Source organism: Saccopteryx leptura, chromosome 1 (assembly GCF_036850995.1).
Source record: "Saccopteryx leptura isolate mSacLep1 chromosome 1, mSacLep1_pri_phased_curated, whole genome shotgun sequence".
In the NCBI taxonomy this organism is placed as follows: domain Eukaryota; kingdom Metazoa; phylum Chordata; class Mammalia; order Chiroptera; family Emballonuridae; genus Saccopteryx; species Saccopteryx leptura.
In genome coordinates, this window is record NC_089503.1 from 19,617,031 (window position 1) to 19,642,822 (window position 25,792).

The following is a 25,792-nucleotide window of genomic DNA, read 5'->3' on the forward strand; positions in this document are numbered from 1 at the left end:
GCCACAGCGCTATAAGGTGGCCCTTGGGGCCCATGTACTCTGGCACTGAGAAGTTTTCCAGTTTTACGAAGGGATCAGGGTATGTGTCACAGCCCGAATTCTCTCCCATCCACATTTCCCGAGGGACACCTGAATAGCTTACACAAAGGCCACAAAGAGTCTCACTTCCATTCAGGTCCATTTTGCCACTAAATGAATCACAAACTTTTGGGGGAGAGTTTCAAAGTGGTTTTGGCTTTTAGAATTGCAGACAAGCCAGACCAGGTGGTGGTGCAGTGGATAGATCGTCGGACTGGGATGCGGAAGGACCCAGGTTCGAGACCCTCGAAGTCGCCAGTTTGAGCGCAGGCTCATCTGGTTTGAGCAAAGCTCACCAGCTTGGACCCAAGGGCGCTGGCTTGAGCAAGGGGTTACTCAGTCTGTTGTAGCCCCCCGGTCAAGGTACATATGAGAAAGCAATCAATGAACAACTAAGGTGTAGCAATGAAAAACTGATGATTGATGCTTCTCATTTCTCTCTGTTCCTGTCTGTCTGTCCCTATCTATCCCTCTCTCTGACTATCTCTCTGTCTCTGTAAAAAAAAAAAAAAAAAAGAATTGCAGACAAGAGACAAGTGTACCTGTATGATTACTGCTATTTGACAAGTGAGGCAACCGAGGCCCAGAGAGGCTAAGTCACTTGCTGAGGGTCTCAGTGCAGGAGGTCAATATGAGCAGCTGGATTCTAGAGTGCAGGCCCTTGACCAACCACTCTGTATTTTTGTTTTTTAATGCTGACTTTATTTCTTGTAAATTTTTTTTTTTTTTTTTTTTTTTTTTTTTACAGAGATGGAGAGAGAGTCAGAGAGAGGACAGACAGGGACAGACAGACAGGAATGGAGAGATGAGAAGCATCAATCATTAGTTTTTCGTTGCGACACCTTAGTTGTTCATTGATTGCTTTCTCATATGTGCCTTGATCATGGGCCTTCAGCAGACCGAGTGACTCCTTGCTCGAGCCAGTGACCTTGGGTCCAAGCTGGTGAGCTTTTGCTCAAACCAGATGAGCCCGCGTTCAAACTGGCACCTCGGGGTCTTGAACCTGGGTTCTCGGCATCCCAGTCTGACTCTCTATCCACTGCGCCACCGCCTGGTCAGGCTGCCTTTTTTTTTTTTTTTTGTATTTTTCAGAAGTGAGAAGCAGGGAGGCAGAGAGACAGACTCCTGCATGCACCCGACCAGGATCCATCCGCCACCAGGGGGCGATGCTCTGCCCATCTGGGGTGTTGCTATGTTGCAACCAGAGCCACTCTAGTGCCTGAGGCAGAGGCCATAGAGCCATCCTCAGCGCCCAGGCAAACTGCTCCAATGGAGCCTTGGCTGGGGTGGGGGGTGGCGAGAAAGAGAGAGAGATAAAGAGAAAGGAGAGGGGGAAGGATGGAGAAGCAGACAAGCGCTTCTCCAGTGTGCCCAGGCCAGCAATTGAACCTGGGACTTCCACATGCCGGGCTGACGCTCTACCGCTCAGCCAGCCAGCCAGGGTCCCAACCACTCTGTATTTTATAAATGTGTTGCTGTCGGTGCTCGTAGTGGGGTATGGGGGCCAGGCAGGTTTATTCTCCTCGATTTATAGTGGAGGGGCCACATGCCTTGCCCGAGGACCCAGCTACCCCTGGTTGCTGGCCTGGCAACAGTGGCTGCTGAGAGTGGGGGGCAGGAAAGACAGCTGGCCGCCTGCAGACCACTCCGTGGAAAGCCCAGGGACTCCGTCCCTCCTACCTGCCCAGGAGGCCTGGGGAGGGGAGAAGAGGGGCCCACTGCCTCTCCACAGGCCATTCCCTTCAGGCTCCCACAGACCCCCTCCCCAGCTGGGCCCCATCTGCAGGAATAAACACCATCGAGGGCATGTTTAGTCTTCCACCGGGATTTACAATGTGCTGGGGAAGAAGAAATAAATCATTCGTTCCAACTTGGGCGATAGAGTGGCGCCAGAACTACCCCAGAAAAGCCAGAAAATGCCCCCCTGCCTTCTAGAAGAGGAGGAGGGCCAAGGTGAGGGGGCTGGGGCCAGGGAGGCAAAGAAGGGACAGTGGGTCCAAGGGACAGAGCCTAGGCTGGAGTCGGGAGAGGGGACCGTCCACGCCAGCCCTGCCTGGGGCTGTGGGACTGCTCTGAGGTGTAGCTCCTGGCCACCAGGCACACAGGGATCTCACCACGCTGTCGGGCGCAGCGTGGGGTAGAGGGAGGCGCGGGCCCTGCGTCAGAGGGAGCAGGGTGGAATCTCCACTCTGACACCTCTGAACTGAGTGTGACTGTGGGGAACATCACTTTGCTTTGCGGGGCCTCAGTTTCTTTAAGTGGAAATGCTTGTAACACGGAAACGTGTGTCAAGTTACTAAGTGAGTTCCTGGTACGTGGTTGGTGTCCACAGATGGGCACCATCTTTATTACCATGAGATGGGGAAACACACAGGGGTGAGGAAGTCAACTTCCCAACACCCCTGCAGTACTGACCAGCGTCTGAGTCACAGGGCCCAGCTCACTGGAGCCCCGTTCCTGTCTGCCCTGACTGAATGTACAACTGACCGGGTTCCAGAGAAGTGCCGGGTGCTGAGCCTATAACCCTTTCTCTGAAAAAGGAGTGTCCCTGCACTAAGCATTGCTTCCTGTGTGACAGCCAAGCAAGACTTTCTTTCATCTACGGAAACTGTATTTCCCCTTTTGCCTTGGCTGACAGGAAGCTCCGTGTTCAAGTTAGCCCTCAGCTCTGTGAGAATCTTGTCCCGTGGCCGCAGGAACAATGGTCTTCCTCTGTGTAGGTGTGCATTCCAATCTCTCTCGTTTTGATTTTAGGCACCCTGTGCCGATGTTAGAAGTCAGGTCCTAGTCTCCTGGAAAAGAGCCTGGGTGTGGACTGTCCCTCAGTAAGGCAGACGCAGGTAGGAACCACCACAGTGAGGATTTCACGGGCATGAGCCCAGACGCCAGGCTGCTGGGGCTCGAATCTCAGCCCTGCCATTTACTAGCTCTGTGACCTTTGGCCGAGCTGCTTAACCTCTCCGTGCCTCAGCCTTCACCTCTGAAGAAGTGGGTGTTCCTATCCATGACCGCACAGAACTTCTGCGAGAGCCAGATATTAAATGCAACACGAGCACAGCATTTAGTTCCAGGCTTGTTCTAAGTGTTAGTTGTTGACGGCACAATTTTTTCTCAGCTTCCTTCTAAGAAGGATCTGAGGCAACTTGACCTTCAGGTGGTAAAATGCAGGAGCCCACCTGGCTGCCAGCCCCGCCACCTGCTCCGTGGACAAGAACTGTAGCGCTGGAGGAGGGCAGTTCCCCCGGCTCAGCCGGCCCACGGGGGGCCTGGGCTCTCACTGGTCTGGCCAGTGCCCAGCTGGGTGCCCTCGCCCCACCTGTAGGGCTAGGATTCTCACAGCGTCTTGGGAGAGCACAATGTAGATCAGCGAGAGGATGGCTGTAAAGTGGCCACCACTGTACCCAGGATGTGGTGTGCGCTGAACCAACGTAAGGATGGCGGAGGCTATTGTTACTAATGTTGATGGCATTGCTGTTAATCTTTCTGAGCATCTGTTTCCCTGTCTGACAACATCACACTTACCACACAGAGCTGTTGTGAGGATGAGACAATGTGTGTAAAGCTTCTAGAAGATACCATGTGCACACAGTAGGTGCTCCATAAATAACTACGACAATCACCATGACTGGCTCACCCAGCAGCCATTCCCAGCTCCCTGTGCCTCCGTCTTTAGAGTCTGGAAGTGAGATGCTTTCTCAGCCGCACTTAACGCCAGGGGTGCCTTTGTGACCCAGTCTGGGGGAGACTTTTGCAGGGCTTGTTCTCTGATAAAAGGGGTGCTGTGGCTGGCATGGCCCCCTTCCCTCTCTTCCGGCCACAGCGGTACAAGATGGTGCTGCGGCAGCCACCCTGGCACCATGAGGCCAGTGGCATGGTGTCGAAAAGCCTTCGAGATGAGGATGCCGAAGAGACAGCCAGAACCATGGTCTCCTGAGCTTCCCAACATGACTTCTTGTCATGTCCACAACTGTCCTCAGATTTTAAGCCACAGTCAGCCTAATTGTCTATTCCTCAAAGCTGAGCACCATCCCTCTGCCACAGGACCAATGTTTTTACGCCCTGTGGATGAGCGGCATGGATTTAATACTTGCTAAGGTGCCTCAACTATAATAAGAATCATAAACATTTATCGAGGCCTTCCCATGCCAAGCACTGTGCTAAGTGTCCTACTAACGTCATCTCACTGAACCCTCGCAGAAGCCCAAAGGGTTCAGTCTCATGACTGTCCCCAGTTTACAGAAGGTGAAACAGGCAGAGAGGCAAGCGGCTTGTGCGCACTGGCCACCCAGCTGGAAGGTGGCAGGGTGGAGTGGATCCAGGCCCAGGAGTGACTCCAGCCACGGACACTGCCTTCCCGTCTAACCGTTCATTTAATCACAGGCAGGCTGCCCTGTACCTATTGGGTTTGTCTGTGACAACTGAGGCTTCTTGTCTACGCGCCACCCCCCAGGCCAGGCCACATTGTGGCCGGTCCAGTGCAGGCTGGGGACAGGGAGGAGGGCAGGCTTACCTTGTCTATGTTGAAATAGAAGAGGACACCAGCAGCCACCTGGGCGATGAGGATCAGGAGGAGGAAGACAAAGTACTGGGGACACAGAGCAGGCAGAGTCAGCTGGGAGTCCCCACCAGGTCCCACTCCCAGACGCTCCCCACCCAGGTCGGGCCAGCGCCGGGCTCAGGGGCTGGGCAGCAGCGGGGAGGGCCCACTTACCAGCCCCAGCAGGCAGCGGACCTCGTTCACAGCGCCCACACAGCCCAGGAAGCCCATGAGCATGGTGACAGTCCCCACGCCGATGAAGACGTAGGCCCCCACATTGAGCGAGCTGGAGGAGTTCTCTGGGGGGTGGAAGGAAGGGTGTTTGATCAGCCTGGCTGTCTCCCTCTCATGAAGTCGGAATCGGGCACAGGGCTCAACGGTCTGGGACTGCTCCCAAATGCCCTCCTTGGAGTCGGGGTGCTGGGTCAGCCCCCCCGCCCCCCAGCAAGGAACCTGCTTCTCACCCCTTTGGAAGCGGGATGTGCTTCCCTCGGTCTATCCTCCACCTCATCCCTGCTCTACTGTATCTCCTCAGCCCTGGCCAGGATTGAAAAGACTGTATTTTACAAATTTCCTCGCCTGTGGGCCCTTGACCAGTATTTCCCAAGAAGCCCAACAGATCACACTGGGCAAAGCTCATGCTCACCTCCAGCCTGTTGGCATGGGTTACACTCCACCCCGAGGCCATGACACACCGGGAGGGCCAGGGCAGGGGGCTGCTAGCGCACTCCAGGCCAGCGCCAGCACTCGGGAGGGAGGCGGCCAGGGAGGGACGCTCTCAGAGGCTGGAGAGCAGCCCGGGGCCCAGCGATCCGAGGAGCCTCCCCAGGACACAGAGTCCCGGGACCATCACAAAGAGACTGTGCTTCCGCCAGGACTCGGGCGCAGTCGGGCTGGCACAGCCGACCCTCAGCAGGGAGAACACAGGCCTGCCCCCCACGGGACATGGGAGAGGCCACCACGGCGGTGTTGGCATCCTTGAGGCATGACTACAAAGCTGGGGTGTGGGAGGGAAGAGGGCCTGACCCAGCTCCACTTCCTGGTGGCAGACGGAATGTTCTGGAGCGCAGGAAGAGCCCTGGCCCTCTCCCCCACTCTCGGGGTGCCAGGGCAGGGCTGCCTCAGCCCGGCTCCTCTCCGGAGCTCCCAGGAGTCCGGGCAGAGCCCCGCTGGGGGAGGGCGGGGCTTCCTTTCCAGCCAGCCCATCGCGGCCCTGGCTCTCGGCAACCCACGTGGGCAGCAGAAGCCGACAGATTTTACCCTTCCTGGACTTCCTGAGTTTGGGTTCCAACAAGTCCTCCCAGCAGTGACTCCGAGAACAAAGGAACTGGCACTGCCTGGACACCCACTGGGCGCCAGCCCCTACGAGGCCCTTTATCCGAATCACCCTGCTTAACTCCCACAGCAGCCCCATGAGGGTGGAGTCACATCCTGATTCCTCCCTAAGGGCCTCAAGACCCAGAGAGGCCGAGAGGCTGCCAACGTAGCCACCAGGCAAGGCCCAGGGCTAAGACCCCAACTGAGGCCGTTCCACTGGGAGACCAGCCAAGCTTTGGGGTCTCAGTTTCTCAGAACCTTTCGCAGAACCAGGATCTGTCCTCGCCCAGGGTCGCAGGCAGGCCTCGACCTGAGCAACTGACTTAGGAAGGACCAGTGAATATTCCAGGGTGACCCATCACTGTGTGTGGCAGAAACATCTTGCTCTTACTGGGCCGAGCAGGTACTAATGAGAGGAGGGGCAAGGGGCCCAAACTGAGGGCTATAAGGGAGCACGAGAAGTGAGTGTCGATCCCAGCCCTGCTGCGCACAGCCTCTGAGCCTGCGCAAGCCATTCTCTGGCCTCTGTTTCTTTCTCTGTGAAAAGGAACAAAGTCCTACTTCTGTAAGATGTTATTTATAAGAATTAGATGGTATTATAAATGTTATTTAACAATCATTATAAACATTATTTAACAGTCACTTATATGGGAGTTGTTGTAAACTCTCATTTAATTTCTCACAATAACCTTAAGTGGTACATTCTATTATTTCCATTTTATAGAAGAGGTACAGACAGGTGAAGTAACTTGCTCATGATCACACAGCTAACAGGTAGCAGAGCCAGGATTCGAACCATGGCAGTCTGTACTCAGACCCTGTGCTCGTAACCACTGTGCTTGCTTCTGTTCATTGTGTGAACCCCTGGTGTCCCACAGAACGCTGCAGTACAAGGGGTTCAGGAAATGGGGGCTCAGGAGCCGTGCCCCCTGGTTCTCAATCCCAGCTGTCCACCCTCCAGCTGTGTACCCTCAGTACGTGACTTCCCTCCCTGGGTTTCAGTTTCCTCTACTGTAAAACGTGGATAGAAGTGCAGTGAGGATTCAATTAGGTAAGAAAGGGGCTGTGTTGTGCAGCCTGGCGCATAGTAGGTCAGGAGCCCGGGTTCCAAGTTCAGACCCTTACTGGCTATGTGGCTATTAGCAAGCCTTTCCCCCTTGCCGAGCCTCAGTGTCCCCAAGAGCACAGTGCCTGGGCTAGCAGATCAGGTTGCCGTTTCTGAACCTGGCTACCTGGGAGCCTCCTGGGGAACTCTGTAAAAACCACAGTGCTCCAGAGCCCCACCCACACCAATAGAGTCAGCCCCCTTGGGGTGCGGCCCAGGCCCTGGTATCTGTGAAAACACACAGGGTGCATCCAGGGGGCCTCTGAAGTGTGGCCCGCCCGAGGTTCTCAGACCTGAACAAGGAGGAAGCAGAAAGAGGCAGGAGGAGTAGCAGGCCGTCCCTGGAGCCCCGGGGCAGGGCGCAGAGGGCAGAAATGTGCTGGGCCTCAGAGACTTTGCCCTGTGGCGCAGTGCCCGCCGGGTGTGGACCGTGGCCCAGGAAGTGGGGAGCCTGAGCCTGGTCAGGGCCAAGGAGGATGGGCCCATGTTGGGAGGGCCTGGGGAGTGTGGGCACCTGGCTAAGACAGGAAGCTCGAACCCTCGCCCCAGAATGGAGGTGCAGTCTGCTGACCCCCAGTAAGAGGAAAGACTGGCAGTCCCAGCTGAATCTCGTGTGGCTCGAGGGCGAATCGTCCTTGCTTCCCTTACCCTCCAAGAGGGAGAAGGCCTAGCCCCCTGGGGCCACAGTGACAGGTGTGGCTCTTCCATCACCCATCCTTGCCTAGTTCTGTTTTATTCAAATCAAGCAGCTGTCATGGGCCTGAATCCAAACCTACTACCTCCGGCAGCTGCTGGGAGGGGAAGTGAGCCAAGGGCAACACACTCACTGGTGGGAGTGGCATCACTATGCTACTTGGGGCCATGTGCTGCATTCCCTCCCACCATACAGCATCCATGAGAGGTCAGTGCAGCAAGCCTGGTGGGCTTCCTGGAGGAGACTGTGAGTAAATTTGGAATGACTCTTATCATCTTGGGCTTCTTTCTTCCTGCTTCTAAATAGTGAGAGAAGGGGCTTCCGTGTTGTGACCCTTGCACCGTGTGCAGCACTTAGGACCAGAGCTATCAGGGCTCAAGTCCCACACCTATCACTCAGAAGCAGTGTGAACTTGAGCGGGGGACAAAAAGCTCTTTGGACCTCATTTCTTCATTTGCGAGGCAGGACCAGAACAGCCCCTACCTCACAGAGCTGTGTGGGGTTAAGACAATGATACATGTAAAATGCTGAGCCCTGCGAGCACGAACAATAGAAGCTGTGTCTGTGCCTCCCTCCTCAGTACACGTGCCCGACCCACCCAGGCAGTGCCAGGCACACAGTAGGCACCTCACTGACACCAGACAATCTCATTGCTGGCTCTTCCCTAAATCTCTCTGAACTGGGAAGGGGAGGGACTGTTGCCCACGTTTTGCTGACCAGGCAAACGGAGGGGCTGAGAATGTAAGAGGCTTTCTCAAGGTCAAGGCTGAGGGAAGGGGCCAGGATGGGAGAATAGCCTCCCCATCCCCCAGTGTCGTCCAGACAATGGCCACTTTGTTTGGGGAGGGAGAGAAAATTCCACCCTGAACCCCCTGCAGAGGTCAGCAGCAGGACCTGGGCAGGGCCCTGAGGTCAGCTGAGAAAGTGACCAGCAGCACTGAGGCTGAGTACTTGCGGGGGCAACCCTGCCTGCTGCCTGGCTCCCCACCCCACCTCACCCCGGAGCCACCAGGCAGGGGAAGCGGAGGGCTCCTTACGCAGGACAAAGATGAAACTGCTCCTGTCGACCAGGATCCACACCCCGAAGCCCAGGATCACTCCGCCCAGGATCTGGAAGAAGAAGGAGGCAGTCAACTGGGGATGGGGGGGGAGGTCACTGAGAGCAGGTGGGGGAGAGGACCCTGCCCAGCTGTCTGTATAGTGCAAACCAGGGGGATACAAGGGAGCTACCTCCATCCTTGCCCAAGCCAGGGATATCAGTAACCTCAGGCTCTGAACCCTAAGTCCAAGGGAACCCCAGCAATCCAGCCAGTAGGGCCATTGTGGGGAGTCCCTTCTGCCTCCAGTCTTCCCACCCATGACCACGTGTGGTCACACTGGGCCCACAGGCTCTGCGGGGCATAGCCTCCTGCCAGGGCTACCCTCACCCTCACCTCCTGGCCCACTGCCCCCACTCCAGCCCAGCTCGGGGCTGGGAGTGTCCCACACAAGCCAGGCTCCGGGGAGAGCCCTCCATGAACTTGAACATCAGAGCTCGGCTTCAAGTCCGCCGCCTGCAGGAGCTTGTTGACTCCCCCAGGAAGAGTAAGGGGCCTCTACTCTGTGGCAGCCACTATGAGGCTCCTCTCAATAGGCATTCCGCTGGGCTTCACTACCACGTGTGACTCTCAGGTTAGACCGTGAGCTCCCGGAGGGCAGGGCAAGGTTGCACGGGACTTGTGTCCAACACTAGCGGCTAAGGGCTCAGGAAATAAATGAGTTCATGAACCCAACTGTACGTGCAGGAGTAGAGAGGCAAAGGAGTGTGGGGTGGCTGGCGCAGGCCCAGGAATCCCCTGCCTCTCCCCTCCATCAGGGCAGGCCCCCAACCGAACCCACCTCCCCAGGTGGAACCCCGGCTGTGATCCGCCAAGCCAGCTAAGGTGCGGGGAGCTTGACAGGGCCTGGCAGCTAGGTCCCCAAAGACTCCTGAACCCGTGCCCACCCCACTCTGAGCCTCACAGCACACAGTGCGGCTGGACAGGGGCCGGCATTCATGCCCACGGTCTGCCCCATTCCAGTCACCTCGGACCCACGAGGCAGAGGCCCTGCCCCACCCACCGCCTGCTCTCATGGGGCCGGGTTGTAGGGGAGAATCACCCTTCCAAAGACGGAATGGGTAGCAGGGCAGAAAATTCCCTCTGGGCAAATGTGATCCCAAAGAGAGTAAAATTCTGGACCGCTCGGCTAAGCCGCTCGGTTGCCCAGAGAAACCCAGAGGGAAGTCCCTGGTGTGGTCCTTTCGGTTTCTCTGTGGGTCTGAGGACTGCAGCCTGACAGCCGGGCGTGGCTGGGTCAGCCACCAGGTCCTGGAGCAGCCAGAAAGGAGGCCCGGCCCGGTGGCTGATCAGAATGGAGGAGGCAACACGGTACCCCTTTCTCTGGGGATCAAGACTGGGACCCTGGGACATACCTCATATTAACCACCCTCAGCCCCACCAGAATCTCCCCGGGGGCTCAGCCAGGGGCTGGGGTCCTGACAGCCAGCGTTCTTCCCCAGAACAGCAGCCTCGGGGCTCCTCTGCATGTGAGGAAAGGCAATGGGGCGACTTTCTGCGAAGTCTGGGGTCAGGAGGGTGCGCGGGCAAAAATGCTCACACGCCCACGTGCGCATGTGTGAGCACACACGGCAGCCAGAGGGATCTTTCCAAGCAAGTCTGATCGTGTAACCACTTCCCACCATGTGTAAAACAACAGCCAGAACGGTGCCGGGCTGCGCGGCCTGTGGCTAGAGAGGCGCCTTCTGTCCCCCTCCCCGCCGGACTCCTGTCCCTACTGCTGGGACCCCTCTCTTCCCAGCCATGGGAAACTCCAGGTAGTTCTGCTGAGCACCCCGACAAGGGCAAGTGCCTTATCTGCTCTTCTAGGGGCCACGTCCTTCACTCCCAGCACCTACCAGAAGCACAATTTCCCCACCCACTTGTGTACATCCTGGACGAGAGCCCACCTCCGCCCGGACACAGCCCTAGGAGGGCGGGAGGACCGGCTCTCCACTGTGCAGGGGGTTCCTGGCGCCCCCCTAGGGTCTGGACACAAGAGGGGTCGAATGCACACCTGGTGACGAGTGAACGGAAGGCACACACCAGGGCTTCCTAAAACAGAAGCCCCCCCATCACACACACACACATCCTGGGGGGCTGCCTGGGCCCCAGCACACAGGGAGTTAACACCCGGCTCTGCCAGCCCTCCGGAGCAGCTGGGAGGAAGACAAGCCTCCAACACCAGCCCCCGGAGCGCTGGCTGGAGAGAAGCTTTTCCAGTCTCTGGCTCCACAGGGCAGCCTAGTGGAACAGGAAAAGACACCTCGGCCAAAAGCATCTGCCCTGCTCCCTCTCCACAAGGCCTCCCTCCCTCCTTCCCTGTGCGGGGACGGGCAGGCGTCCTCAGCCCTGAGCCCAAGCCCTGTAACCAGCGAGACTCTGGCCCAGACCCGTCTGGCCAATCCGGAGGGCCCCGGGGCTGGCAGCGTCCCCACCCCATGTCCTCACTGGCCCTGGACGCTGGGCCTCCGCCTGGGAGCCGTCTGCCTGCCACTGAAGGCTTGGCTCTGGCTGCAGGGGCAGCTGCTCTCCAGAGACCTGGGCCAGCCCGGAGGGACCTGTCCGTCAAGACCGGGACCCTGGGGCATATCTCCTCTTAACCACCCTCAGCCCCTGGGGAAGCCCAGCTGCCCGGGCCCTGCCCGGGGTGGCTTCCAGGCCTGGCTGTCCTCCATGGAGGGTCACAGCGGCAGCAGGGATTCATCATGGTCCTCAAGGGGGGCAGGGGGGGTGCTGGAGGCAGGGGCAGAACGGCAGGGCAGGTAGCACCAGGGCTGTCCATGTGCACGTGTGCACGCATGTGTGTGCATGTATGTGTGTGCATGTGCCAGGAAACCACTTGTAAGTATCAGTGTGTTAGGTTACAGTTATGAGGAGGAATTTAGAATGATTCTTTATTTTCTAAACTTTCTATAATCTGATGTAACTTGTAAAACAATTTTTTTTCTCCCACAAGTAATTCATGCCTATTATAGAAAATTTGAAAAATGCAGAGGCATTAAGAATAAACCCTAAATTTCCAGGAATCCCAACATTAACATTTGGGAGTATTTTTTTCTCCTTTTAAAAACATTCATGTATGTATACGATTTTTAAAAATAAAATTGGATAATAAACATCCTATTGTAGAACCTGATTTTTTAAGCATCAGGTGAACCAACATGGGGAGACCACACCCTGGTACCACTGGAGGGCCACGAAGGCCCCTCTAGGCCACTCTCATCGCACACACCCTCACATACGCACACTCATACACACGGTCTCATGCGCGCATTCCCTCTCTCTCTCTCTCTCTCTCTCACACACACACACACACACACACACTCACACACACAATCATCCCGGCAACTCCAAAGCAGGCCAGTCAGTGCCAGGCCGGAGTGGAGAGTCAAGGCCCCAGGAAAACCAGCTCCAGATGTGCGTAGAACTTACACCTGGGCGTCCCCTGGCTTGGGGACCTGCTGAGGCCTGCCAGGAAGGTCTGGGGAAAGGGAACTGTGTCTCCACTCTGGCCCGGAGCCCAGCCTCCTCTGGCCCACCTCTGGGAGCTCGGGGCCTAGCCTCCACGTTGGGGGTGGGAGTGTGGTGGGCAGGTGAGATCCGGAACTGTAACAGGCGAGTTCTCGGAGGAGTAGGAGAAAGTGGGGGGTCTGGACAGGACAAGGAAGAGCCCAGAGACTCTCCCCACTGATTCCTCAATAACAAGAATTGAGGAGACGCCCAGAAGCCTTTCCCTTCCCATGCCCAGCTCCAGCCTCAGTGCTCAGGGGAGGGGAAGGCTGGGCAAGGAGTCCCGGGTCCTGCTGTGGAGCCAGCTGGGAAGGCCAGGGGTCTCCCCACCACCTGACCGAACTCCTTTTGGAATGGTCTGCCCCGGCCCTCGCCAACCACGCCACCACCGTCCTCTGGCCTGGCCTCTCTGGAGGGGCTCAGGCCGGAAGGCCCTGGGGATAACAGTCTCTACTGGAGACGGTCAAGCGATACTGGCCATACTCACAAAGAAGAGCAAGTTGAAGAGGAAGAGAAAATATTTGGTGACTTTGATGCAGGCTGATCCCATTCTGCTGGCCCGGGAGCTCCTGTGGAGACAGAAGGCAGATAGGTCAGTGCAGGGTGGGGCTGGCTGGGGCAGGGAGGAGAGAGATCCGGTGCTGATGGGCACCATCTGCTGGCCCCAAACCCTCTTAGCTCGCCCTCACAACAACCCCATGAGGTAGGTACTAATATGAGGCCCCATTTTACAGCATCTTGAGGCCCAGAGAGGTTAGATGACTGGCCCAAAGCCACACAGCTAGGAAGTGTGGTCCTACGAGTAGCCTCAGCCACTTGGTGCTTGGCAAGGTCTGGGCTGCCCACTCCCTGGGGCCGGACCAGGAGGGAGGGCATACGGGAGAAGCTCAGGGTCTGAGATTCGCCCGGACGGGTCATGGAAGTCAGGAAGCAGGGAGTTAGTGTGTGACTGCTGGAGACCCAGGGGTGAGACCAGTGGCTTGTCCCACAGGCTTTCAGAGCCCCTCTGGGGCTAGGGGGCTGGGGTGGCGGGGCCGCTGGGGGAACAGGAGACTTCCGGCTCCTCAGAAAACGGGCCGCAGGCTCCCTCCACCTTCTCATTACAAAGGGGACAAAAATGCATTGTGAACCAGCCAACAAACATAGAAAAGCACAAATTCAACAGAAATTTTTATCTTGCTCCAGAGATAAAAACTGTCATCATGTTAGTAGCTATACCTCCAGCATGTGAATGTAAAACAAATGCTTTTAAACAAAATTGTGCTCACGCTGCACCAAGTGAGTTGTTGACTGCTTTTTTCATGCTACAATATACCATCTCTCTCTCCTAATGTTTATTGTATTGACTTTAGAGAAAAAGGTAGGGAGAGAGGGAGAGAGAGAGACAGGAATATTGATCTGCTCCTGTGTGTGCCCTGACCGGGGATTGAACCAGCAACCTCTGCACTTCGGGACAATGCTCTAAGCAACTGAGCCATCCAGTTGGGGCATACCATCTCTTTATGTAGATAAAATGTTCTCCGTCACCTTATATTTGTCCCTCTTTATGTCTCTCCCCCTCCCCCAACCCCCTCCTTCTCTTCCCTTCCCCTCTCCCTGGTAACCACTGCACTCTTTTTTAAAAAACTGATTTTAATTTATTGTGTTTACATAGATTCTAGTGCCCCCCGAATGCATCCCCCCTGCTCCCCCGTGTTTGCCTCAACATCCCCCTTGCCCTGCACTCTTATCTATGTCCATGACTCTCAATTTTGTGTCCCACCTATGTATGGAATCATACAGTTCTTAGCTTTTTCTGATTTACTTATTTCACTCAGTATAATGTTATCAAGTTCTATCCGTAATAAAAGGTGACGGAGGATGATTTGACTTTGGGTGATGGGTATACAGCATAATCGTATGTCCAAATGATGTGGAGATGTTTAATCTATGTACTCTAGTTGATCAATGTCACCCCGTTAAAATTGTCTAAATAAAAAAAAAATAAAAGCGAACAATTCAGTGACAATGTTTTGCAACCAAAAAGAAAAAGAAAATGTTCTGCTACAACATAATTTTACATGTTGCATAGGATTCCATGTTATTAATCAATACTTATTAACATTTGGGAAGGTTGTACACTCTCCCAGAAAACTCATGTATAGACAACATTTTGCAATTAATTTCCGGGGGTTCATAGACCCTATGGAGCCCATTCAGGAACGCCCACCCCTCCAATACTGCAAAGCATTTGATCAGTTACCAAGATTGTTTACAATTTTCCAGTCACCCTGGCTAACACACTCATGCTTCTGAAACAACACAAACCACACTGGAGCATGCAGTGTCCCCCTGCACTGAAGGACCCCAGGCTGCAGCGGAACTCAGGGCGGAAGAGGGGAGCTGGAAGCTGGCTGCCCTGTGCCCCCCCCCCGCCCCGAGGCCAGACAGGCCCTGTGGAGTGAAGGGAACCAGCGCCAGGCAGCTCGGGCCAGGACAGCTGGCCAGGGACAGCTGCGAGGGCAGAGCCAGGCCGGGGGTGGGGAAGCAGGCACCAGACCCAGTCATGTTCCCGCTGATCTACGCAGGCGGAGGGAGGGGGGGCACAAAGCAGGGAGAATGGAGGCCCGGAGGCTCCAGGTGTGGATTTCACCCCTTCCTCCTCCTTGCGGGGTGAAAGGCAGTGCTGAGTTACGGGACTCCCCCCTGTCTATACGGGAGGGGAGATCTTCTCTGGATCTACTAAGAACCTTCTGTCATCCTTGCCAAGTGGAAGTTCGGCTTCAACTTCACATACCTCCAGTGACAGGGGAAGGTGGGAAAGGGGGGAGGGTTCACAGCCTCCCGAGGGGTCCCGTTCAGTTTTCTAACATCCCTGTTAGAGAAAGGTTTCATTAAGCTGCCTTTCTGTGGGTCAGATTCGGGCATATGGAGCAAAGCCACCCAAAGAAGAAAAGGCTGTTTGATTGGTAGTGAGCACCCCGTCACAAGTGGCATGGAAGCAAAGTCCAGATAAAGACTTATGTGGAGGGGTATTCAGATGCTACATGGGGAAATTAGAGTAAATGGCTCTTCCAGGCCACCAGGGTCCAAGGTCTGGGTCTCAGAAATACCGAGACAGCGATGACTCAGGAACCGTGAAAGACTAGCTTCAACAACCCTGCCTGGGACATCCCCTGGATCCCAAGGGGACAAAACAAGCACCCCCACCCCAGGTCAGGAGATCCAGAGATGGGAGCATAAGGCTGGTGGGGGAAGGGGCCGTCCCCATACAGGAGAGCTCCCGTCCTCCTCGCCCCTCCCAGCTCAGCGCCTGACAGACCACAGGCACCTCATAAACTTGCAGGGAACAAACAGCCAGAGAGGAAAGATCCTCTCATGGAGGGAGGCTTGCTTTTCTTTCCTACCAGGGACCTGCTCTCCCTGGCCAGGTTTCCTCTCAGCAAATGACACGTGATGCCCACCCCGGGGGCTGACACAGGCTCAGCCCCAACAGCCTATGGGGAGGCCATCACCTTGCCAGGAGAACATTACAGTAACTACATCCCAGCGCTGAGGGGCCCAGGGGCACGGGCGCGGGTGCCAGTTGGTTCTTGTGAAACTGGAGAAGTGTGGAAACGGCCCTTTGGCAACGGCAGCAGGCCTAGAGAGTCTGGAAAGCGAGTTTGTACACTTTCCGGCTTCCACATCCTTTTCCTAGGCCAGGTCCCCGGGCGGCTGCACAGGGTAGGGGGTGTTCAGAATGCGGCAGCTTTTAGACAAGCTTGAATACCAGGCCTGCCAACTAAGAAGGACGGGCTGCCTGTGAACAGCCATTGACATCGGCTACCCCCTTTAATCCTCGCACCCTGCCCGGAAGGTGAGGAGGGTGTTCCTGTCCTGGGGAGGAGGGCGGGGCAGGCTCAGGCAGGTGCAGGGACGTGCCCAAGTCACACGGCTCCCTAAGCAGCCCACGCTCCGAGCCCACGATCTTGTTCTCTGTCGAATGCTATCTGCCAGGCAGTGGGCATGGCTGTGTCTGGGGATGGCTGGGGTTCCGCTGGCCAAGCAGGTGGTGAGGACCAAGGGGACTGCTCAAAGGAGCTCTGGCTTGGTGGGCAAGGAGAAGGCAGAGGGTGCTGGGCTGGCAGCCCCGAGGCTCCAGCCACTGGGCCACTTCATTTGTCTCTTGGTCGCTCACACAAATTGTACCAGGCATTGGGCAAAGTCTTTCAACATCCTATGAACAAACTAAGGCACAAAGGGGGAGAGGAGCTTGTCTTGCATGTGGACCAGACAAGGACAGAGCTCAGGCTGTTGATCCCTTGAGGGGCTTCTGAGGGGCAGCAGGGTGGGTTCAAATGCTAGAACAGGAGCCGCAAGGCTCCATGACTGGCAGGCAGCTTGGCCAATCGAGACAGGCCCGCAGAGAACCTGGGAACCGCCTGAAGGAGGAACAGGTGCCAAGAACCAGAGCCTGGGGTGGCAGCTCCGGGTTTGTGGGCCAAGTTCTAGGACACAAAGTCTTTCCGCCCTGCAAGTGCAAACATTTCCCCGCGCACAGCCACAGGGAGCAGGGGATGAACAGCGTTCTCCAGACCCAGCGGAAGGTGGGTGCTTCCACGAAGGGCAGGGGGTCAGGCAGGAGGGGAACATGCCCAGGCTGCCCCATGATGGGCTGTGGCATCCGCAGTAGGGAGCCTAACCCCAAGCTCCAAGGAGACCCCGAGGTTGGACTCAGGGCTCGCGGTTCCAGTCTAGCTCCGCCCGCCCATGCTGAGGCATCTGGGCCTCAGTCTCCCCACTCACAAGATCAGACTAGGCCTCGGGCAGGGCGAGGAGAGGGGAACCAGGCCTGTGGGTCATATCCAACCCACTGCCTATTTCTTGTGTGGCTTATGAGCGAAGAACAGATTTTACATTTTTAAATAGTTAGAAAATTAAAAGAAGAATATTTCATAATACATGAAATTCAAATTTCAGTGTTCATGAAAGAAGTTGTGTTGGCACACAGCCAGGCCCACTGGTTTGTGTCTTGTCTGTGGCCCTCTCAGTACTGCCACGGCAGAGGGGGGTGTCAGCAGCAGACCGCCCCCTAAGCCGGATGCATTTACTGCCTGGCCCCTTCCGGGAAAAAGTTTGCCGCTTCCTGGTATAGGGGATCAAATGGTGGGGACACAGGACCTTCAGACAAGGGTTCAAATCCTGGCTCTGTCGACGCATGGCCACAGCGAAGGGACTCCTAGGGTCTCATCCCCCTCACCGGTGGAGTGGGGCTCCCAGCTGAAGCCCCTGGTATAGAGTCGAGCGAGGTCAGCACCCGGCACTGGGACGCGGTGACCGGGGCTGGGTTAGCATCTGTATTAGGAGCCTGCAGGAAGTGAGGGTGAGCGTTCCTTTGCAGGTGAGATTAAGCGGAGCCCTGCGCTCGGAGCTATGCCTCCTCCTACACACGTCTGTCAACACCGCGGGGGCCGCCCGTGCTCTCCTGCGTGGATGTCTTCCCAGCCACGAAACAAGCACTTTGCATTTGGGAAACTCCAGCACAGTCGCTGACAGCTCTGTGAGCAGCAGGAAGGAGCTGCCTGCAGCAGGTAAATTGACCATCTTGAAGCATCTATAATTTAAATTGACCAAATATATAATTTTATGCCAAATCAGCTTGTACAGTGAAATTATTACGCTAACATATTATTAACTCCTACTCGTCCGTCAGTCCTCACCTCAGACATCCTCCAGGACACCTCCTACTCTGGCCAGCCTCGTCACCACGCCGCGACCACCCCCGCCCCCCGACACACACATGCTGGTCGGGGGCCCTCCCTCTCTGCTTCCTCCCACAGCACTGGATGCTGGAGTGGTGCCCAGAACAGGCTGTGGTGCCAGACTGCGTGGGTTTGAATGTCATTCTATCACCTCCTGGCTGTGTGGCTTTGGACAAAGAAATGAACCTCTCTGAACCTGCCCTTACTCATCTGTGAAAAGAGAAAACTGAAATCTATCTGGCAGATGTGCCCAGAGGTGAAATCAGACACTGTGGGTGAAGAGCCTGGCACGAGGGAGGCTGGCGGGCCACGGCGGTTACTATTCCGGCCCGAATCCTGTCCAGGAACCTTCTGCTCACTTGCCCATCTCCCCTCTGGGTCACGGTTCCTTGTAGGGAGAGACTATGCATTCTTTATGAGAACAAAGCAGGCTCCCAGAAAGTGTTGCCCACTGGAGGATGGGTGCATGGAGGGATGGGAGGATGGAGGGATGGGAGGAGGGATGGAAAGGAGAAGGGGAGGGAGAGGAACTTCCACACGGAACTCCAGGACTTTCAAGGACTCGGCCTCCTGAAGGGAATCTGAGGTCCGCGGCCCCTGGGTCAGCTGGGACTCTGTTTTCAAGCCTCTTTTGTCCCCCCCCCCGGAGGTGGGGCGGGGGCCGTGTAGGGTGAGCGCCCAGAGTCAGCTCTGAGTGTCAGGACCCTCTGCCACGGCTGCCTCGCCTCCCCCAGAGCCCTGGGCGCAGGGAAGGGGTTGGGGTCTTCGAGAGAACCCCTTCGCGCTGGCCCCTCCGAGTCTGCACCTGCAGAGTGGTGGGAGGTTTGGTTTGTCCCTCAGCGGGGGACCGGAGGGGAGCCTGCCAGCTGGACCCCAGAACCTGACGAACCCACAGTGCCTTGGGGACACTGAGTGGCGCCTGCAGCGTCGGACCTCAGGGCCCAGAGTCAGGAGGTGCGGCTGGCTGAGTGCTTGCTCCGAGGGTCACTCAGCAGGAAACCAGCACAGGTGCCTGCCCCCCAACTCTCCCACCCCCACCCCCTCCTCACCTGTCAGATGACGGGACCAGAGCTGCGTTTTCTGGGGAGGTTCCTCAGAATAGGAGTCCTAGGAGACGCACTGTTAAGAACAAAACAGTTGGCTGTCACCAAGTTTGTGAAGCAACAATTCTCTGAGAGTGAGAGTCCCACTCTAGGCTATTAAGGACGTCACACTGGCAATAAACACTGCTGACTTAAAACCATTGTTCACTTAATAGCCCTTAACACCACACGGAACCGCGTCTTAGGAAACACTCTGGCGGTCCCTTGGGGGCCCCGGGCTCCAGGATTCTAAGCACTGCAGGGTTCAGAGGAGGGGCGGAGATGGCCCTCTGGCCCACTGGCTGGCTCCCACTGAACACCTAAGAGCCTCCTTCAGGTCTCCCCCCTGCTTCACCCCTGCAGCCCACGGGCCCAACGCCGCACCCCTCCCCGCGCCTCGCCTCACCTCCCACCTGGACCAGTACAGTCCCCGGCTGGGCACAGGCTCCATCCTCTCTTGCCCTTGCCAATCCGTTACCCACACCTCAGGAAGGGCTTTGAAAAATGCCAACCAGATTTTGCCACTCCCCACCCCTGCAACCCTGCAATGGTGAGATAACCAGAGAGCCGAGATGTTTGCAATAAAATCCACGCTCTTCTGTGCCCGCTGCTGGCCAGGCAGGCTTCCCCTGCCGCGCCGCCCCTTCCCATGCACACATTCGTTCCTCAGGCCACAGAGGCCACTCTTTCCTGTTGTTCCAGCAGAGCAGGCTCTGGCCCACCGCAGGCCTCTGTTCTGAGCCTCTTCTTCCTAGGTCGCTCCGCCCCCCAAACCCCAGGCTGGCTCCTCCCCTCCCTGCAGGCTCTGGCCCACCGCAGGCCTCTGTTCTGAGCCTCTTCTTCCTAGGTCGCTCCGCCCCCCAAACCCCAGGCTGGCTCCTCCCCTCCCTGCAGGCTGAGCCCCCTCCTCCCAGAGGCCCTCCCTGAACACCTGATCTACTCAGCAGGCCTCACCTCCAGCTGGACAGAGAATCACAGTATGTCATTGTCTGTCCCCCCCCCCCACCACCACCAAGTCATCAGAATCTGGGAAGGACTCCCCTAATGACTCTAAGGGGCAGCGGCTTTGACACCTGGGCCTGTCGCATACATGTCCTGCTCGCTGCATCTATCCTGTGGGTTCACTATTGCGTCTGGAGCACCCATTCCAGTATGGCTCCATAAGGGGAGGGACGCGTCTGTCTTATTCTGGAGAGGGAAGGGTTGGACTTGAATCTCCTTTGGGTCAGGAAAGCCAGTGGAAGCTGTGAACTGTCTCCCAAGAAAGATGCACACAGTTGGGCAGGCTCATGCTGTCATCTGGTGGGGGCTCGGCCCAGAAGCTCGGAGGGCCTTACTTCCCCAATCTCTGGAGTAGTTACCGACACTGGATTACCCTGGGAGCTCTGAAACTTGCTGGTGCCTGGGCTCCCCTCGCAGAAATGCCTGCCTGGGCATCAGGACTTTTCAAAGTTCTCCTGGGGACTCTAATGTGTGAGACCCCCTGCCATAGGCCCCGTCCCCGGCATGGCCGGTCCCTCTGCCGGGAGTGAGATGCAGGCAGGTCTGGGGTCCCTGGTGCAGCAGGGCCTGGCCAGGGAGAAGTCCCAGGAAGCTCCCGGGACCTCTGCTCCAGCCTGGACTTCTGGAGGCACTTCCCCTCTGAGTTATGAGCCCAGAGCAAAGTCTGCTCAGCTGGGGAAGACCTCTGAGATCAGTGCACTTTTCAGAGGGGCCGGAGAGAGCAAGAGCCTGCAGGTCACACAGTAAAATCAGGGCTGAGCATGTGGGGAGGACTGAGAGATGCTGGGTCCAGAGCCCTTCTCTCTCCACCTGCTGCCCTGTCCCGACTCACCGGGCCTTCGGCAGAGGGAGGTGTTAGGACTGAACTCAGAGCGACACAGTGACCCTTGGTTCCCTCCCCTGGATCTGGCACACAACCTTGGGTGACACTGCAGTGCCACCTCCTTAGCGGTGAACGGGGATGCTAACCCCGCCCCCCACACACACACTGGGGGGAAGCTGGCCTGCAGTCAGGCCAGCACAAAGGGGGCTCGGTCCGTGCTGGTGCCCGAGCCCGCTGCTCCCCTTCTCCGTGCCCGAAATGCCAAATCCGCCACATCTCACCGGCTGCAGGGCCTCGGGCACCCACTTCACCACTGCGCCTCAGCTTTCCCACCTATAGAGTGGGCTGAATAATGGGGTCATCGTGAGGCTTACACGAGTTAGCATCTGTAAAGTGCCTGGCACCCAGTAAATGTCAAATAAATGCTACCGATTACGATGACGACGATTACTGTCTGGAAGTTGTTAGTCTCCTGAGCAACCGCCCGAAGCCCTCTGAGGGGCTTGATCCGGCCTGCAGACCCGTGTGCAGCCTGGCGGGCTCTGTGCCAGGGGGTGACCACCCTGCTCTGGGGCTAGGGGTCCTGGTTAAACAGGGCTGGGCTGAGCTGCCCGTCCACAGCGGCAGGGCCTCTGCCTCCCAGCCTCTGGGCTGCGCCCCGGGGCCTGCCTGAGGCCCGGGGGCCCAGCCAGTCTGGTGAGTTGGACAGCCAATCCCGCGGGAGCTCAGTCTGCTTGCTTGGGGAGAAAGTGGAGCGAGCGAGCCTGGCCCTGCGGCTCCGCTCTGGAAGCCCACCTGTCCTTGGGCACTCCGCCTGCAGGCCAGTTCTTGGCCACCCAGCTCTCCGGTCCTCTGGACTTTGTCCCGATTGCCCAGGTGAAGAGGCTGGTCACAGGTGGCCGTATTTGTTTTCACGTGTGACAGGTGATGTGTTTCCTGAAAACACGGCTGATTCCAGGGGCTGGCTTTTTGAACTCTTCTTTATCTTATTTTTCAGTCTCTGGTCTTATTTTTTTTTTCTTGTTGTTAAAACAAAAACAAAAGTAAAAAGCTGCTGCCCTGGGCAACAGGAAGATCATGAGGCCACAGGCATGATTAGGATCTCAAGGTTCCTTCAAGATCTAGGTTTGAATCCCAGCTCTGCTTCCGACTAGCTAGCTGCTTTGTGACCTTGAGCAAGGGAGTTGTTGAACCCCGCTACGCCGACATCTCACCTCTAACATGGGGACACTAGCAGGAGCTCTGTCTCCTAGGATGGTTGGAAGACCCAGCTAAGGTACACAAAGAGCTCTGGGGGCCACTGTCAGGTGCTCAATATCAGTGAGTAAGTCCCACCACCACCGCCACCATGGCTTAGAGAAACACATCTAGGTCAGACCCTCCCAGGAATCATGGGTTTAGAGCCTCAAGGCTCTACGATCTGCCTTACGGATGCGGAATCCAAGGCCCGATGAAACAGCTTGTGCCGTGTGGTTCCAGCAGCCGGAGCAACGGGCTCCCATTCCTTTGCGGGCCTAACACCCTGGAGCTGGGACTGACCCCTGGCACACGGGGGAAGAGGGCCGGGGTATCAGAGGAATGCAGGCAGCAGGCAACCCTGGCAGACTGTGACAGAGGAGGAACAGCACATGATAGTTTCTGAATCATGCTATTCCCACTGTCCCTCATTTAATATAACACCCCACCCCTGAGATATTGTTACCCCCATTCAACAGAGGAAACCACGGAGACTCAGAGGCTCAGCGGTTTGCCTAAGGCCACCCAAGTACGTGGCCAAGCCTCGATTAAAAGTTGGGTCTGATCTGAAGCAGCGCTCCCTCCTCCTCACCTGCTGCCTGAGGGAAAGAGGCAGCCGGAGGAGCCTGCCCACCCCACCCTTCTGGACCCGTTTGCCGCCTGACCTCCCATCCTCCCCCAGCTCTGGGGCCTGACCTTGGCTTCCTGTCAGGAAGGAAAACATCAGCCCCACCAGACCTGGCCAGGGTGTTCCTTCAGTGTGGCTGATGAGACTGACAGATGTGGCCCTCCCAAGCGGGCCTTGCTCTGAAACCCAAGCAATGAGACGGGAGAGCTGGGAGCACCCAGCAGGGGCCACTCTGAGGGAGGACGCAGCGTGGGGAAGAGCAGAGACCTGGAGCTTTGCTCTGAAACCTGAGCAATGAGACGGGAGAGCTGGGAGCACCCAGCAGGGGCCACTCTGAGGGAGGACGCAGCGTGGGGAAGAGCAGAGACCTGGAGCTTTGCTCTGAAACCTGAGCAATGAGACGGGAGAGCTGGGAGCACCCAGCAGGGGCCACTCTGAGGGAGGACGCAGCGTGGGGAAGAGCAGGGACCTGGAGCCTTCCAGCCTCCCCACCTGGCCTCCACGCAGCCAAAGACTCAAGTTGAGGCCGAGCCATAGCCTCTGACCTCTTCTTCTCCCTGGCTCGCTTCCTAGACGGTGCTGGCCCTCTTAGCAGGCTGCGTGCTCCCCAGGCTGACCCTGCTCCCTCCTAACACTAGATTCCAAGGCTCACACTCAGACTCACAGTACCAGGAAGGCCTCTGGCATCACCTACTTCAATCCCCACTTCTCAGATGAAGACACAGTAACCCCGAGAGACCATGAACGCCTACCCTTCAGGGAAAAGTGTGGGTTCAGTGTGTATGGTGGGGGCAGGCAGGGGTTTGGTTAGCACATCAGTGCTTCCCAACCTGTCTCACATCATGATACACACAGAGAAGCATACATGTTTGTCCAACACCCTAGGGGGGAAGATAGAACTGGGCCTGGTCTTAGGTGACTGGCCCAGGGCTCTGTCCCCAAGGGCTAAGGAGACATCTTAACACATCTGTGACCCATTTGGGAATATCAGTTGGGAAGCCCTAACTTGGAGGGAAATTTAGAAAGATGAGAGGCTGTCCAGGAGTCCCAGATTCCAGGGGCCCTAGCAAGAGACCCTGGATTCCCAGGTGGGCTCTCGAGAGTCAGCCACCTTCCAAGGACTCCTCCCCACTCCCACCGAGAGAGGCAGAACAAAGAACCAGGTCAGAGTGGGCACCTGGAATTGAGAGACCGAATCCCAATACCACCTCATAGAGCTGTGTGACCTTCGACAAGCTGCCTACCCACTTTGAGTCTCGTCTCTAAAATGGGGATATCAAGGCTGGTCCAGAAAGATGGCAGAATCAGCTTGTGAACCCCCAGAAGGTGAGCATGACGGGCACAGAAGACTCGGGGAAGAGGTCATGTTAGAGTCCCTTCCTCACACATCAGGAGGAGAGTATGCATAAAGGCTGTCCCTTGTGCTGTGGGCCATACTCAGGTTCCTACTGTCCCAAAAGGTTAACATCACCCAAGAACTCGAAACAAAAGTTGAGCAGAGGGAGGACCGATGAATGAAATGAACATATATGAACGCACCCCACGGGAGCGGCGTGTCCTCACTCATCTATTCTCGTTTAACCCCACACCACTCCGCCAGGTGGAGAGCACGGCTTCATCACTTCATAAGCTGGCCCACTTCATAAGCAGGACCTCTGGGGCTCAGGAAGATGGTGGCACTTGTCCTGGTCCCTCTCAACCTCGGAACCCGTGGAGAACAGTGGCCCAGCGGAGTTTTGTACTCCATACCCTCTGATTTTGGAGCGCAAGGTCCTCCCTACTTTGTAATACTGCTTCCTACCACGGAGGCTGGAGGGGCTGCCCTCCCAGGGGGCTCCCACGTGGCGGTCCCCTGCTCAGAGCTTCTGCCCCGAGCCACTGCCACGCAGTTCACTGAATCCCTATTCCCAGTGGGTCCCAAGCTGGACACAGGAAATGGATGAGTGAGACCCATCTCCGCCCCCAGGGAGTGCCCAGTCTGGAAGAGCCCAGACGTGAAAATGAGCACGTACGTCAGCTTAATCACAAAGCAGCACGGCGGGTCCGCCCAGCCTCCGGCTCTCCCTTTAAGGGGCAAGATGAGCTCTGAAGAACATAGTCTCCAGTATTCAACAACAAAGTTAGTAACATTTTTGCAGTTACTACCTGCCAGAGCTTGTGCCACGTGCTTCACGTGGCTCATGTTATCCTTGTAATGACCCTATGAGGCAAGCAAGGCTTCCAACCCCATTTTACAGTTGAAGACACTGAGACTCAAAGTCCAAGGCCAGAGGCCCAAGGTTACATACAGGCCCTGGAGCTGGCGGTTGAACTCAGTCTAACCCAGACGCCCTGGGCTTTAATGTCTTGCTCTGCTACCTGCAGTTATAAATGACAGGTCCCTAAAATAACCTAACCGAAGCCCAGGCTAGCCCAGCCTACACTAATTGGGTTTCACAACCTAGCTCTAAACCCAACCAAGATAACCTGTGGCTGCACTAAGCTCCAGGGGCCAGCTTGCACACCCATCTGAGAGACTGGCCAGCAGGGCAGGTGGCTAGGAAAGGGTTAACATCTGGGTCCGAGCTGGGGTTCCTAGGAGACTGAGGCGAGGTGCTGGGTGTGGGCCCTCAGCAGGGTGATTAGGAAGAAGGTGGGCTAGTGAGGGACCCCACATAGCAGCAGGCAGGCACTTCACTAACAACATACCCTCCCCTGAGGGGCACTGCGCTCAGGAAGGAAGAGACCGGACTGCTGAGATGCCACTTCCTTCAGGCAGCCTTCCCAGAATACTCTCCTGCACAGACACTCACAGAGCCCTACATGGCAGTCCTAATCCTCTCGGCATGAGCAGTTAGGGTGGGCGTCAGATGGGTGTGGGTTCCAAGGCTGGCTCTGTCCACACCTAACTGGCACAAAACCTTTCTAAGCCTCCGTTCCTTTATCTATAAAACAGGCGAACACTTCCTACCTCCCAAGGCGATATAGCTCTCCACACA

General features: G+C 56.7%; 1 protein-coding gene across 3 annotated transcripts in view; it reads right to left on the reverse strand.

Moving 5' to 3' along the window:
* Positions 1-25,792, reverse strand: part of CD82 (CD82 molecule) — a 52,794-nt gene that overhangs the window by 10,908 nt on the left and 16,094 nt on the right. For 2 of the 3 annotated variants that reach the window (XM_066362911.1, XM_066362918.1), the window contains exons 2-6: positions 19,093-19,162; positions 12,808-12,889; positions 8,769-8,841; positions 4,790-4,914; positions 4,589-4,663 (exon numbers count right to left, since the gene is read on the reverse strand). In XM_066362911.1, the coding sequence (XP_066219008.1) occupies positions 4,589-4,663; positions 4,790-4,914; positions 8,769-8,841; positions 12,808-12,870 (336 nt within the window). In that variant the 5' untranslated portion in view covers positions 12,871-12,889; positions 19,093-19,162. The remainder of the gene's footprint in view (positions 1-4,588; positions 4,664-4,789; positions 4,915-8,768; positions 8,842-12,807; positions 12,890-19,092; positions 19,163-25,792) is intronic. The other variant, XM_066362926.1, reaches the window with a different exon arrangement.